This window comes from Magnolia sinica, chromosome 17, assembly GCF_029962835.1.
Source record: "Magnolia sinica isolate HGM2019 chromosome 17, MsV1, whole genome shotgun sequence".
Lineage (NCBI taxonomy): Eukaryota > Viridiplantae > Streptophyta > Magnoliopsida > Magnoliales > Magnoliaceae > Magnolia > Magnolia sinica.
In genome coordinates this window covers 15,055,682-15,070,865 of record NC_080589.1, presented here as the reverse complement: position 1 = coordinate 15,070,865, position 15,184 = coordinate 15,055,682, and the positions used below count along the sequence as shown (strand labels likewise).

Here is a 15,184-nt window from a genome sequence, read left to right as displayed (position 1 = left end):
TGAGCACCGTCTTTGTTAGGGGGATAACTGTTCTGAATCCACGAAACTTCTCTAGACTCCTCTCATAAAAACTTCAACTCTAGGAGGAAAAGAAAATAAGAATAATTCTAAAATATTCAAAATAATTTTGTTGATGATGAAAAACAAGTTTACAACTCTTTAAATAAGCTTACGAACCCTAGGGAGAAGTTTGGGAATCATACTATAACTAAAACTCTTAGAAATCGCCACTTAATATAAATAGTAAACCTACTATTATAGACGGTGATTTCTACTAGACCTCATGGTTTTCAGCCAAAAATAGTAAGTGTCCTATTTGACTCAACTATGCTATTCTCTTAATTATTCTAAGCACTTTTTATGTTGGGCACAACCCCTAAAGCCCAATGCATGAAGAGTTATAGTCAAACTAAAACTTACAATAAATAGTAAAAACGAAATTAAAATAGGAATTCAATCATTGATCTAATGGTATTTTGCAAATTTAGCATTCATAACCTGGCATAGTGGGGTTGGGTGGCTAAAGTAGCTTGTCCTACCCCAAAATCATATATGGTACGTCTGATAGCTCATTCCAATTTGCGAGATACATTCGTTTTAAGTTCTGATAGTCTAGATCACTTCTGTTGTCGACCAGGCCTTTTCTGATCCATCTTGGCCATGAAAGTGTTCGCAACCCGCTCTACATCATAATTAAGGCATGATCCATCACTCACAGGTCGTATTAGATCAACCGTCTGGATCACTGAACCGTGGGCTCAACTAATTTAAAGTAAAAACCCATATCTTTCAGGTAGAGTTCCCAACACCAAATAAACGATCCTAACCATTCAATCAATAACGTGTAGAATTGATGGTCAAGTTCAATAAAAAGTAAGCCCAATCATCTATTATGATTCTATATGTGGACCCCACCTTGGAAAATAAATTGTTTATACCATCCCATTTCTTCAATGCAAGTAGTTGCATCATTAGCTACAAATGCAACTAATGGTATAAGATCATGCACTGTCTAACATACAATTGCTTAGGCACTATACAATGTTGTATTTTGTTTTAAAATAAACATTAAAAATTTGGTTTTTCAAAATTTTCAGTTTCCTCAACATTTGAAATTTTTGGTGCTTTTGGGTTGTGGGTTTTATCCTACATCAGATTTCCCAAAGAAAATCTTATTGTATATAAGATAAACTTTTTGCCTTGGGGCTTGAGCCCCATTCAAGGGGCATTTGAATTTGGTCCTATGGGGGGGGCTATGCTAATAACTCTGATCTATGCCATTGACCACACGCGCGCGCCGAGCTGAGCCGTGTCGTGCAGAGTCTAAGTCCGAGTCTGTGTGTGTGTGCGCGTGCACGACGCGACGCAACGGGCGTGAGCATGGGCGCGGGTGCAAGTGTCGATGCAATACGATGTGAGTGTACTCGCACGGGTGTATGTGTATGGGTACTCGCGGGACTTTAGTTGCAAGAGTGTACTCGCACTTGCGCCTTTTCGTTTTAAACCAGAGAGATGTGTCCATTCAAGTTGGTCGTATCTGTTGGGTTTAAACCTAACGGACTTAACCTTTTCTAAAGGGTGCTTATGCACCACTTAAGAGTCTATATAAGGACTTCCGTTCTTGTTTCTAAAAATACGAAAAACCTCTCTCCTCTTATAAAACTTGTTATAAAACTCTCTCTGCTTCTAAGAATTTTACTGAGTTCATCGCTAAGTCAACTCAACATTTTCGGGTTAAACTGAAAGTGGTTCGAGCCCGCGTACAGTGAGTGTACCACTGGGACCAGGTCATAGTCGTTGTATGCTGGAAGTTGATTGCTCTGAAAACCTGTTGCACTTGAGACGCTATCCAAGGGGAGCAAATTCGATTTCAAGCCGAGTGACTTACGTCACGCCTCGACTCAAATATTTAAGTTTTTTATCTCTAATTTTATTTTCTTTTTTGGTTTTCGAATTTTTAATAGTCTATTTAATTTAACCAAATATTCTAACAATTTTGAAATCGAATTGTTGAATTACATATATTATGGCTATAGTAACAGTAAATGCTTCTGCTGAGTAAGTCAAAATTGAACCGTTCGCTGGACAATGCTTTAAACGGTGGAAACAGAAACTGATGTTCGCATTGACTACCCTTAAAGTTTCATACATACTATCTGAATCATTTACTATAAATCCAGCAAATCAAACTGAAGTAGCAGATGAAAATAATTGTAAAAATTATATTCTAAACTCTTTGTCCAACAAACTATATGACGTGTATGCTTCTTACGAATCTGCTAAAGGCACACTACAAGAAAAAAAAACCTTTACTGGCGGCCAAAACCGCCCCTAAAAGTCCCAAAAACCGTCGGTATAAAACTTACCGGTGGTCGGACACGTGCCGCTTAAGGTAGGCGTCGTTGTATCTTTTACCAGCGTTTTTTATGGCCGCCGCTAAAAGTTGACCTTTACCAGCGCTTATTATCCTTTACCGGCACTTCTGTGGCTGCCGGTAAAACTACAAAACGCCGGTTAAAAGCTGTTAAAACGCCGCTAATAGTTATGAGAAACGCAGATAAAATTTGTAACAAACGCCGCTAAAAGTTGTAAGAAGTGCCGATAAGAGATTAAACAAAGAGATTAAACAAACGCCGGTGAATCATTTACAATGTAAAAGATAAGAAAAGAAACAATTAAAAATTCTACTAGGCTGAATCTTCTAGATCAGAAGACCTTTATCGGCTTAAATTAGCATTCAAACACACAACCTGTAAATCATTCACAACCAGCCCCATTTATAGGCAACTTGAGAATGAAAGGTTATATAATGGACAAAAAATTTACAAATTGAGACACAAGGAAAAGCAGGAGGAAAAAAAAAAGCAACGGATTTCAGCGATGCTCGAGGCGAGACTTCTCAAATGCACCCCAAGAACCAAAACCCATGCCATATAGAGGACCTTTGTAAGCAGCACCCTGCCATGCGTAGAGGTCAGCTACTAAAACACTATGTACACTCATAATCAAAGTTACACTATCTAAAATTAAATTTTCAGTCATAAATATTTTCTGCAAAAACAGCCATACAGAATGAAGTCCATATCCATCCCCATATGAAGCAGCAAAGCCCCCCTCTGAGCTACCACGTTTCACCCCAAATGCTCCACCTTCAATCTGGTCACCAATGCAGAGACAAAAGTTTACAAAACAAAATAAAATAACCAAAAAAAAAATTTTGAAATAAAATAAAAGGAACCAATAAATATCTGTAACTAGCAGATGGAGGAGAATAGCTATGGAATTTTTTTAATAAATGTGTGGACAGATTTTTCTTCCCTTTTTCTTTAAGGATAAAACTGCATCATAAGCATCATAGCATGCAACTCAAGAACCTACCTTCATCCCACTGTCACCATATGCAGTTTCAGCCCGATCGCCAAAACTAATGAAAAGAGAATCAGCAGTAGCTTCATATGTTTCTCCTCCTATGCATCAGAAATTCAAATTGGACAATGCTTCCTTTTTGATGCATTTTATATCAATTTCATTTTATCTCCAAAAGCAAATTGATTCAAGGAGGAAAAAAAAAAAAATTTATATTTTTACTGAATTTCATTAATAGTGCAGACCTACTCAAGAGACCGCATTCACCAACCTGCAGAGAGCATTAGAGCATGCATCAAGCGGTCCACACTAATAAATAGACAGGCTCGAAAATCACGCCAGTTCACTCGTCAGGCGGAACACGCATTTAAAAAAGAAAAATGAACATTTGAAAAGAATTACCAGGAGTCCACATTCAGCAAATCTGGCATCAGTACAATACCAGAAAACAAAAGAATTGAGTGGAAGAAAACAAAATATCATCAAGCAGTCGTGCCGAGGAAAAAGAAAAAGAAGAAGAAGACTTACAGGAGTCAAAAATATTCAAATCCTTGAGTGGATTTATTCCATCTGTACCCGCAAACACTATAAAATTACAGGTTGGGGTAGCTTTTGATACCATGATTTGAGGTGTTGTCACCTATTGCTAGTAAGGTTTCTTCAGTTTGATCTGAAACAAAATCCCAATGAATCAGATCAACCATTCACCCAAAAAGGAAAATGCAACCCACATTGATATCAGATAAGGAAAAAATTACATGATTCCATCACAAGGTCAGCAAGACAATAAAAAGGCAATGTACATCACTTAAAATATTGGAAGTCATGTATATGCATGGTACAGGTTGCAAGACCTAACAATGAAAACTACAAAGACAAAGGAAATTAGAAAAGAACATTCACATAGTTTAAATAAAAAATAAATTAGTAGTAATCTAAACTAACAAATAATTAGCTAATGAAACATTAAAATCATGCATAATCATCTCAAGAACTAGCAGACTGTCTGAACATTACCTGTTCTCTTAAAAAATCAGAACCCAAAGGACAACAAAGCTTGCGCTCTTTTGTCACATGGGTCATCGTAGCTTATAAAGGAAAATGAACTAAAACCTAGAGTGAGAGTAAGTCCTTACAAGGAATTTCTTCAACAACAAGAGAATGGAGGCAAGCTTGAAGCCTAAGAATCTTTGCCTTGACAAAAGAAATTGCATAACAAAAAGAACCAAGAATGATGAAAAGAAGTTTGTGGAGAATTTTACCAATTCAATTAAACTGTTGCACAAGCGACATTTTTTATGACATTGCTCAGACTCTCTGTCCATGAAGTCAGCTTCCAACAGGTGGGTACTACACACCAAACGCCGCTGATTATACATGTACACTGGCGGTTTGTTGTGGCCGCCTGTGATAGTGCGCCGCTGATACATAGGTTTCTTGTAGTGTAAACATGAAATCCATTCATAATGATATCTATAAAAAGGCAATTGAAAACTCATCTTGTAGCAATTGCACCAGCCTGTCCCCAGTCCACATAAAAGTGCTGATCTCATGTAGCGCTGGTTTGCTTGTTGTCAAACTTTTGCCCACCAACCATGATAATTGTCAGAAAGCCAACATCAAATAGATGGGACAAGGTTATAGTGATGATCATCATGATTCATGCATGAGAACCATGCAAGTTGATAATTTGATTGTCCACATATTTAAAAAGTATAATAAAGTAGAGAACTGCTCCAATGCTCTCCTAGTAGCATCAGGTAATTAATTACAGTTGGATGTAAACTATCCATTTAAGTACATAACACATTAAAGATTTACCGTGAAAAAATCAGACCGATCTGATGATCAAATCCATGCTAAGTTTGCCTTCTTACTTATAGACATCCTTTTTCTAACCCATTAATTGGATGGTTAGAATTGCCCCACAAAAGAATTATAAGCAATCCATGATGGGAACCATCAAATAGATGGACCAAATTATGTATTAGACCAATTTTTATGCAACCAGTTTTAACAGGACCATTGATAAGATGGTTAAGATGATCAGATCAATTTGATATTGGCTTGTTAGCCCAAGAATGTGTGCTTGACCTAATGGACAGTCTAGATCAATTAATTAAAGGCAACAACGAGCAATATAACTTATAAGTGCTATGAAAGCAGAGGAGCATCTCTCATTAAAATATATGTGATGAGGAAAGATTCTACTGGCCCCTTCAAAAATGGTGAGTGAGAAAAAATCTGTTGATTGACAACCATATATAACAGATTTGGGAAAATACTAAATTCCTGAAATCCATAGGTTTGTCAAATTCAAAATTTATTAATTTTCAAATCAGCAAAAAGAGAAACTCATAAAAGCTATAAAATCTCTCTCCTTGCAATATCCAAAGGCCTTGTGAATTTGCTAAATCCTATTCTCATTTCCTAGAAGCCAAAGAGGCCCTTAAGTCAAATCAAGAAGTGGATTTTTGAAAAGTTTGAAATTGTTTTGGGTTTATAGGGTGGTAAATACAGTCTTAGGTAGCTATTTTGGATAAGTTTTCTTTTGCAATTCTATTGAAGTAGTGAGTTATTTGATATGCTCTTGAATTCAGGAGAATGTGTATAAAACATCATACTTGCTGTGCTGAAATGTTTAAATTTTCTCATTAGATTATGGTGAACATAACTTTTGAAAATGATGAGTAGAGTAAATCAGTTAAAGTGTTAAATTCAAATCACAGACACACAACAAACAGATCTCGACTCTGGCAAGATAAAAAAAGATGCCAAAGGTAACTGAGTGAAAAAGCAAAGTCTTCCCACTAATGATCAAGATTGAAGAATGGGAGCATGCTGCAAAGGACTAGAAACACAAACACACATCTGGGACCCCTCAGTGCCCAGGCCAATTAACAGTGGTTAGAATCAAGTAAACAGAAAAGCTTACACAACATTTTTGTACTTCTAAAAAACCAAAAAGCAAAAAAAAAAGAAAGAAAGAAAGAAGGTTTGAAAGAAAAGTAGCACTCTAGGAATAATAATAGGGTCAATCACAAGAAGACTTACAAGGCTTATCAACTTCTGAGAGTGCCAAAAATTTACCCTGATGATATATGAGAGCTGTATTACCTGGCATAGGGTTATAACAATCGGTTCATTTCCAGCATGTGTCATTCTAAAGTTTGAAAGAAGATTATGGATGGAAGAATGCTTTGAAATTTTAATAGGTATGTAACAGGTATACTAGGATGTTGCTGCATTGAAAGAGAAAACAAGTGATAAACTATCATAATGGGCACAATTAACAGGCTTACCTGTCCCTCTTCCATATGAGACATCCAGAACTTTCAGTTTTGCTCGAAGAATTTGCATGTTAACCATAAAAAGTCCAAACAATCCCTTAAGGTCACCAATATACAGGAAAAAAATAAAATTACTGTGATTATGGGAGTTCAAAGCATACTTCACTCAGTCACAGTTAGTCAAGATGTATTAGCCCCAACTCTTTAGGCCGGATTTATGTGGCTCCAACTGACTTGATTTCCAGATATTGCACAAGAAAGTCAAGTGTTGGATTTATGTGACTCCAACTGACTTGATTTCCAGATATTCATATGCTAAAGTGAAAATCACCTTGTTACTTTCTATTATCTGGGTTATCCTAAAAATTATTAACAATGCAGGTGCAACCAAGGAGGCACATGTCAAGTACCTAACACAAAGGGGCTGCCTCAAGCCCATTGGATATCAGGCTATCAGCTTAATGTACAGGAAATGAAAAATGCATTGCTTTTCATGGTTCGCACTTGGTAACATATGCTTGCATATGCATTTCATGGTTCGCACTTGGTAAACTCAAACTAAACCATCCATGCTATGAATTCAAATGTATATAGGTGGTATCCCAAAAATCAGACTTGTATAATGGATTTATACTTTGATTCCTGAAACCTTTTGTTGAATGAGGTCCAAACCGTCGAATCTCCTGAGCGTAGGTGGGTTCATTGGCCCGTTGTTCTTCTGTCTTGGGAGGGATCTAAAAATCTGATATTCCCATTAGTGGTCATGCTCAGCAGAGTCCATGTCATTAGTGTTCAGGCTTTAAGTCCGGTTGGGTCAGGTCTGTCTTGACTGCAGCCCTAGTGCCCAGCTCAATCTATAACGCTGTCAGTGTCATGGGCATGCACCTCTCCCATGGCCAATTCCAATGCCAGGTAAATGAGAGAGCGTGTGGTATGGTCAGTAGATATATCATAGGACTTCTGCCAACCATTTAAAGCACAACCCAAATTGCCACATGAAAGCTTAAGATAATGATGATAGTTTAATGGAAAGCCGACATTGAAGGTTAATACAAATACAAAAGTGGCACCCGCTGGAATGTTTTCTTCACAGCACAATAAAAGATGCATGCAGTTATTTAGGAAGAAAAGAAATTTTGAAAAAAAAAATGAAAAGAATTTGTGAAGACAGTACAAAACTTACAAAACAGCAAGAGCTTGCATGAGTCCTATCACTTCTGGAATCTTCCCAGTAAGCCTATTTCCCTGAAGAGACCTAATAATAGCAAGTTTTTTATCAGAAGGGTCAGCACAACATTATCAAGAAAAACAACCTAATTAAATGCAACAAGAATGGATGACAACTGGATGCAAAAAAATAAAAGAAAAAAAGTTGCAGATTATCAGCTGCAATAGAGATTCAGTGGAGTATACTACAGCAAGCAGTTTAACTAGAAGAGTTCGAAAATATCAGTAGCTGAATGATTCTGGTTGGTTGATTAGTAGATGAAACGAATAGTTATTTGCAGATGAAAGAAGAGATACAACAGAGCTTTTGAGAGATGGAAACATACAATGTAGCTACTTGCAGGAAACCAATTTTGTAAGGAATCTCTCCAGTGATTTGATTGTAAGAAATATGCCTGGAAGTCATAACAGTCAATAGACCATAAACAATTGAAGAAAGAACAAGAACAACACCCACACCAAAAGGAATGCCAGCCATCTTACAGGATTTCGTAGCTTGTACAATTCCCAATGTTATCCAGTATGGTTCCTGAGATGTTATTGCCCCTCACTCACTGCAACAACACCGGTAGAGATGGTTCAAACAAGGGTATGAACAAAATCTCAAATATAAATTCCCAGACAACCATTGATGCAGGTTCCATTAGTATCCACTTACAAGTACCATAGGCCAGTCAATTGGCACATATCAGGAGACAATGTTCCCGTCAGCAAATTCCCCCACAACCCACTACAGAAAACAGCATCATTCATCATTTCGCAGGGAAAAAAATTAACATAGCAAGGTTGAGAAAATGGAATTGTGACCACAGAAAAGCTGACTGGTGTTACAGTTGCATAACGGTAAAGGCCATGTGAAAGCAAAAAAATGGGTAAATTGAGAAAACAGAAAACATCAGGCGCACAAAATAACGGCTGTTTTTCATTGGAATAGTGTTACATTGGATGACATAATGCCACTAGATGAAGAAACAAAACATCCAGTGTATGCAATGGATGCAATTACATTACATGGAAGCAGTTATTGAGGAAACAATAGCCTGATTTGGCTAACAACTATTGTTTATCTAATGTCCATCTTACATAACAAGAATCAAAGTGGCCATCACATTACATAACACAACCCATAGTGTGGTCACAATAATGGGCGACTCCAAAACATACCAAATTACTAGATGAACTAGAACTAATTTGAGATAGACTTATAAATTGTGATTTACATGGAGTACACAGACTGCAGGAAGTACTCGCAGATACTGCAATACTTCATTCCAGTAAATCAGCCTCGGAATGTCACCAGTGAGCTGATTCTGAGCAAGATCCCTAAAAAAAATTTAAACAACAAGGGACCCATTAAAATCACTTTGTACACACAAATCCACACCACTGGAAACAAACAATTGTAGTTCAGGTATGTTCTATCAGACAAACCCCCAATGCAAATGTATAACTGAGAAAACCAAAATGAGAAGGAAAAAAAAAAAAAACAATTCAATGTTTTCAAGTAGATAGTAGAAAGCATAAACCACAAAATAGAACAAGCACCTCAAATACAAGTGACAGCAACCTTACAGAGTTTTGAGATTTGGCATCTGTGAAAGGGTTGAAGGGATAGGCCCTGTTAACTGATTGTTCTTCAATGTCCTGCATAGTAACATCACCACAAATGACCAATCTATCCCTTACAAAGGGGCAAGCAAGATTCATGAAAATGACCAATCTACCAAATAAAAGCAGACATGATACTAACAATTCCTCAAGCTGTTTGAGCCTAGATGTTGAGAACGGAATATCTCCATATAGCAAGTTACCGGATAAATCCCTACAAAAAACAAACCAACACAGATTTCAGTTAAATCCTCCATTACATTCTCAGTCCCATAACTTCAGAATGCAAGTAAATGAGAGAGATTACAGAGATTTCAGCAAGACGCAGTTGCCGATCTCATCAGGGATCTCAATCCTCCATGCATAATGATGTTTGCTGTGTAATCAGATAGGAAGGGAGAAGCATTGTGCAATCAAACAAAAGTGATTCAGATGTTCTGTTCAATCACCAATAGGGTTAGAAGAGATGGAAAAAAAAAAGTGATTCCAATGTTCTGTCCAATCACCAATTGGGTAGAAGAGACCAAGATTGCAGGACACGTGCAAGTTCGGGGTTGTTCGTCATGTGGGGTGCACTATGCAAGTCTCATTCTTGAAATAGTTAATCGAAGGAGGGTGCCCCAGGTCAAGCCAGCATATTTGCTTTAGGTGTGAGGGCCTATTTGTTTACCAATCATGGTTGAAGCACTTCTTCAAACATGTAGGGGGCCATGGACAGCGGCGGACATGCCTGCCGCTGCCATGGATGCTGCCCAATTTCTGGCCATCAAAAGAGAAAAAATAGAGAGAAAGAGAGAGTACCTTCAAGTGCCTTCTCGGATTTCTTCTATTCTCTTCACTGTTGATGACCACGTCCGTAGGTTACCGGGCCTACTCGATCTGTAGCTGTAGATCTGATCTTTTTTCTTTCTTTTTTTTACTCCAATTTAGGCTGTTTTCTCTCTCCCTCTTTTTTTTTTTAAAAAAAAGTAACGATTGTATTAAAGGGAAAAAGGAAACAAACAAAAAAGGCCTGCTGAGATGGCAGAACCGAGCAACCTAAAAACCCAAAAAAGCAAGATTATAATCTTTAAGGCCCAAAACATTCACCACCCATTCAATAATCAACTTTTTAGAATAAGATCCCACTGATTTAGCTGAAGACTGAGAATTGTTAAAGCATCTTTCGTTCCTTTCTTTCCAAACCGCCCACCAGGTAGCAAGAATCGCCATTCTCCAGATGCAAGTTTTAACTTTACCCAACTTAGTGCCTTGCCACGCTGCTAGCAAAGCCGGAACAGAATTAGGGAGACAACCGCTGACGTTAAAGCAAGAGGAGATCCCACCAAATTTGGGTGATAAAGGGACAGCGTACCAATAGGTGGTCGATAGTCTCCTCGCTTTGCATACAACAGAGACAGATGTTTACCAATTGCATCCCTCTCTTCCTGAGATTATCGATCGTTAGGATCCGGTTCATAGCTGCCAGCCATCCAAAACAGATGATTTTTGGGGGAGCATCATATTTCCAAATGAAAGGGCATACCATTGCTCACGAGGAATAATTGGAAGCGAGAACAGAGTAGAACGATTTAACCGAAAAGATGCCAGACTTATCTCGATTCCAGATAATAGAATCGGAGGTAGACTGGTCCAAGTTCACATTAGATAGGCAATGAAGCAGCTGCACATAGTCATCCATCTCCCTATCATGCAAATTCCTGAAACAAGCAACTTCCCAAACCCCTCCAGTAGCTGTATGGGAGAAGAAGCTAGCAATCATACTGTCTTTTTCCACAGTAATCCGGTAAATATCAGGAAATCTTTCACGCAAGGTGCAATCTCCCATCCATTTATCTTCCCAGAATCTAACTCTCGTTCCATTTCCCACCGCGAAATCTATATTGTTAATCACTGACGATTTAAGACGGAGAATCCCTTTCCAGATATGGGAAGCCCTATACAAAGAGTTATCCTTGGTCCACCAACCACCAGGGGACGACCCATATTTGCCTTTAATGATGTAAGAATTCTATAAGGTGGGCCTTATTGATCAATGGTTTGGATTGTCCTAAGGGTTGGATAATGTGATCGGACATACCAGTGGGCCCCACTATGTTGTGATACATTCAGAAATTCGTGTAAGGGGTGGAGTGCTACAACCGTGATATACACAGTATTCTAGAGGAACTAGGATTGTCAAATTCGTGTGGAGCCATAGGAAGAAGAGTTTTGATGGGTTTCAAACTCATCTGCCCTCAGTATTATAAAACAGGGCTGGGTCCCTGATCCAACACCACCGACAAAAGTTTCAGCCCCATCACGGTCTCAATTAGGTACACCATGTATTCAATATTCTTGATCTCCATATCCAATGCACAGCAGGGTCTTACGGCTATTCCACATTCAGATCTTACAGTTGGTATCAAAGCCACTGTGCATTAGGTATGGAGTCTCAAATCCAGTAATTGTAATTTCGAATCTCCAATCAGGTCATTGGGATTTTGAATCTCAAATCAATCAGGGATTTTCGGATTCCCAAATAAGTGATTAGGAATCTTTAATTCCCAAATAGAAATCAATTAGGGATTTTAATCCCAAATTCAGAATCATAGATTAGGGATTGCGATTCCCATATCAGCCATTAGGGTTTTCCATCCCCAAAAATTGACTATTGGGGATTTCGGATTGGAATCCCAAATCCAGTTACGATTGGGGAGTTTTGGATCCCAAAACCCAAATTCCAAATAGCCCATTAGGGATTTCAAATCCCCAGATCCGAAAGAAATTGGGGATTTCAATCCCATTAGGGTCTGGACAATCATACCAATCAGGAACACTTAGGATGGATCTGTGCGACCTTGGACTCAGATTTGGCCATTGGGGGTGTTTCTGCATCCGATTCCGGCATCCAGCCACAACAGCGATGTCTATCGCCATTGAGAGTCTGTATTGAGATTGGGATTAAAGGATTACCAGAATCCCGCGATCAGAATCATCGAACCTGTGTATCAAGCATAGAGATATTATCGAAATCCATCATACCTATCAGTTACAACCATGGTAGCTTGATCCCGGTAGTGCTGCCACCCACTAGAGCCGACATTGAGACAATAGACAACCCTATTAGTGTCGTCGACAGCCATGGCCGAAAGCAGTGGCCTCCTAATTCGCGTATGTCGTTGGAATCCGACATGATAGCGAAAGTATATCTCTCCATACGGAATCCTAAAGGGGAAAACCACATCAGATTGCTCGGCTATTGGGAAAAACTCTCTTCGCCAGAGAGAATGGCATTAGAGGAAGCTTAGGCACTGTCATTGGTGGCAGTCTTCCTTTTCGTCAGCCTCTCTCGCACGGCAGCCAAATCTTGCAGTTGTGGTTTCAGCCAACGATTTAGGCGAGGTCGGCAGTGGTGACGGCGTAGAGGGAGAACCAATAAAGATAGTGCGGCTTCGATTTGGGGTTACAGGGATGCAGCTGCTCCGTTGATTAGGGTTAGGGATTTTTTTTTCCCTTTTCCCTCCTTCCTCCCAAAACCTAGCCCTAGAGCTGTAGATCTGATCTAAGAACCTTGAGAATGAGAAGAAAGGAAGAGAAATAAGAGAGAGAATGAGATTTGGAGATGGGAGATGGAAAGTTCCAAATCAAAGATGGGGGAAGCAGGAGACGAGAGGGAGAGATGATAAAGGGACTGCTAATTAACCAAATAAGCAGCAGCAAAATTCTTTTGGAGAGAAGAGGTGTACCCGAGGAGGAATAGAAAGAGGGGAGAAGGTTTTTGGAGAGAAGAGGCGTGCGGGAGAAGAAGCGCCATTTGGAATTCGGGCGGGCGATTTGGGGGTAAAATATATTTTAGGTTTTTTTGTTTTATTATTTGGAATGTGCGGCGGTGGCTTCATCCTACACGGGCGGCCACAAAAAAACGCCCCTGATTTCCATCTATAGTGGCATTTGTTGTGGCCGCCTATGATATAAACACCCCTAATAAGGGTATTTCTTGTAGTGACATATGAACTGCTTTAGAAAAGAAGTACATATTGGAAGATGCAGGTGCTAAGAAACATGCAATTGCTAATTTCTTTCATCATGAAATGACAAACGATAAACCTGTTACTAATCAAATTCATGATTTTCAAAATCTAGTTCACGAACTATCGACGGAATGAATTAAGTTGGATGAAGTGTTTTTGTCAGGAGCGTTAATAGAAAAATTACTGCCCTCTTGGAAAGAATATAAGAATAAAATAAAACATAAGAAGAACAGTGTTTCTTTGAAAACCACTATAGTACATATACAAATATAGGAGGCCAATAGAATCAGGGACCAAAAAGAAAATGGAAATGAGATAGATTCAAAAGCAAATCTTGTGGAATCAAGTCCAGAAAACAATAAGAAAAATGGCAAATGTCATAACTGTGGCAAACCTGGACATTATGCAAATGAATGCAGGCTCAAAAAGAAGAATGCGAACAATCAATTCAAGAAAAAGAAAAATTGCTACAACTGTGGAAAGCCTGGGCATCACATTAAAACCTACAGGCTTAAGAAAAACAAAGATAAGCCACAGGCTAAGCTTACAGAAATAGTCAATGAGTCCGACATGGTAATAGCTGCGGTGTCAGAATTCTTCCTTATAAACAACTCGGAGGGGGTACTAGACACTGGTGTAACTAGGCACGTGTGCAAGGATCGTAGCATGTTTACCTCCTACCAAGTATCAGGAGATGATGAACAGGTGTTCATGGGTAATGCTAGAACATCTCCAGTTGTAGAAAAATGGAAAGTACTTCTGAAACTCACTTCTAAAAAGACTCTGCTATGGAATGATGTCCTACATGTGCCTGACATTAGAAGAAACTTGGTTTTTAGTTCACTCCTCAATAAGGCTGGTGTCAAGTTGGTATTTGATTCAAATAAGCTTGTAATGACTAAGAATGAAACTTTTGTTGATAAGGGATACTGTAATGATGGTTTATTCATTGTAAATGTATCCAATGATAATAATAAGAAGACATCCAATTCTGTTTATATCGTTAAACCTTTTCATCTATGGCATAGTAGATTAAGTCATGTGAATGTAGTATCTTTGAAGAAAATGAAAAGATTAGGTTTATTACCTAATATATCTAATGAGGAATTCGATAAATGTGAAACATGTAGAATCAAAATTCATTAGAAAACCTTTTAAACAAATGGAACAATCCTCTATTCTATTAGAGTTGATACACAAGGACTTAAGTGATTTTAGAAATCACATGTCTAGAGGTGGAAAAAGATATTACATAACTTTTGTAGATGATTACTCCAGATTCACTAAAGTATATTTGTTAAGGAACAAAGATGAAGCTTTAAATGCTTTTTCTAAGTACAAAATTGAAGTTAAAAATTAGTTAAATATAAAAATTAAAAGACTAAGAACAGATAGAGGAAATTAATATAAATCTTCTCAATTTAGAGAATTATATGAAAATAGTGGAATAGTTCACGAAACTACAGCTCCTTATACACAAGAACAAAATAAAATAGCAGAACATAAGAATAGAACTCTTAAGGAGATGATGAATGCTATATTAAATAGTTCATGCTTACCCTCAAATATGTGGGGAGAAGCAATTCTATCTGCTTGTTATATCGTAAATAGGATTCATTCTAAATCTTCTGAACAAACACCTTATGAACTTTGGCAGAATCATGTTCCTAGTTATAAATA

At 38.1% G+C, this 15,184-nt stretch overlaps 1 protein-coding gene across 8 annotated transcripts; it reads right to left on the bottom strand.

Moving 5' to 3' along the window:
- Positions 1 to 2,668: 2,668 nt before the first annotated feature.
- On the bottom strand, positions 2,669 to 13,458 carry LOC131231327 (uncharacterized). 8 transcript variants are annotated; one of them, XR_009164295.1, is made up of 9 exons: positions 9,799 to 9,949; positions 9,634 to 9,705; positions 9,451 to 9,527; positions 8,367 to 9,206; positions 7,840 to 7,911; positions 4,629 to 4,839; positions 3,379 to 4,036; positions 3,070 to 3,156; positions 2,669 to 2,958 (listed from the first exon to the last, which is right to left on the bottom strand). XR_009164295.1 is itself a non-coding variant. In XM_058227489.1 (7 exons), exons 4-7 carry the CDS (start codon positions 8,359 to 8,361, stop codon positions 4,473 to 4,475), a joined length of 603 nt encoding a protein of 200 aa, XP_058083472.1. In that variant the 5' UTR covers positions 8,362 to 9,206; positions 9,429 to 9,527; positions 9,608 to 9,705; positions 9,799 to 9,949; the 3' UTR covers positions 4,288 to 4,472. The 8 variants fall into 8 exon arrangements, 6 of the variants coding, with proteins under 6 accessions (XP_058083472.1, XP_058083471.1, XP_058083470.1 ...); XM_058227489.1 differs by lacking the exons at positions 2,669 to 2,958; positions 3,070 to 3,156; positions 3,379 to 4,036 and adding an exon at positions 4,882 to 4,945 and having other exon boundaries at positions 4,288 to 4,787; positions 8,210 to 9,206; positions 9,429 to 9,527; positions 9,608 to 9,705; XM_058227488.1 differs by lacking the exons at positions 2,669 to 2,958; positions 3,070 to 3,156; positions 3,379 to 4,036 and adding an exon at positions 4,882 to 4,945 and having other exon boundaries at positions 4,288 to 4,787; positions 8,210 to 9,206; positions 9,608 to 9,705.
- Positions 13,459 to 15,184: the final 1,726 nt, after the last annotated feature.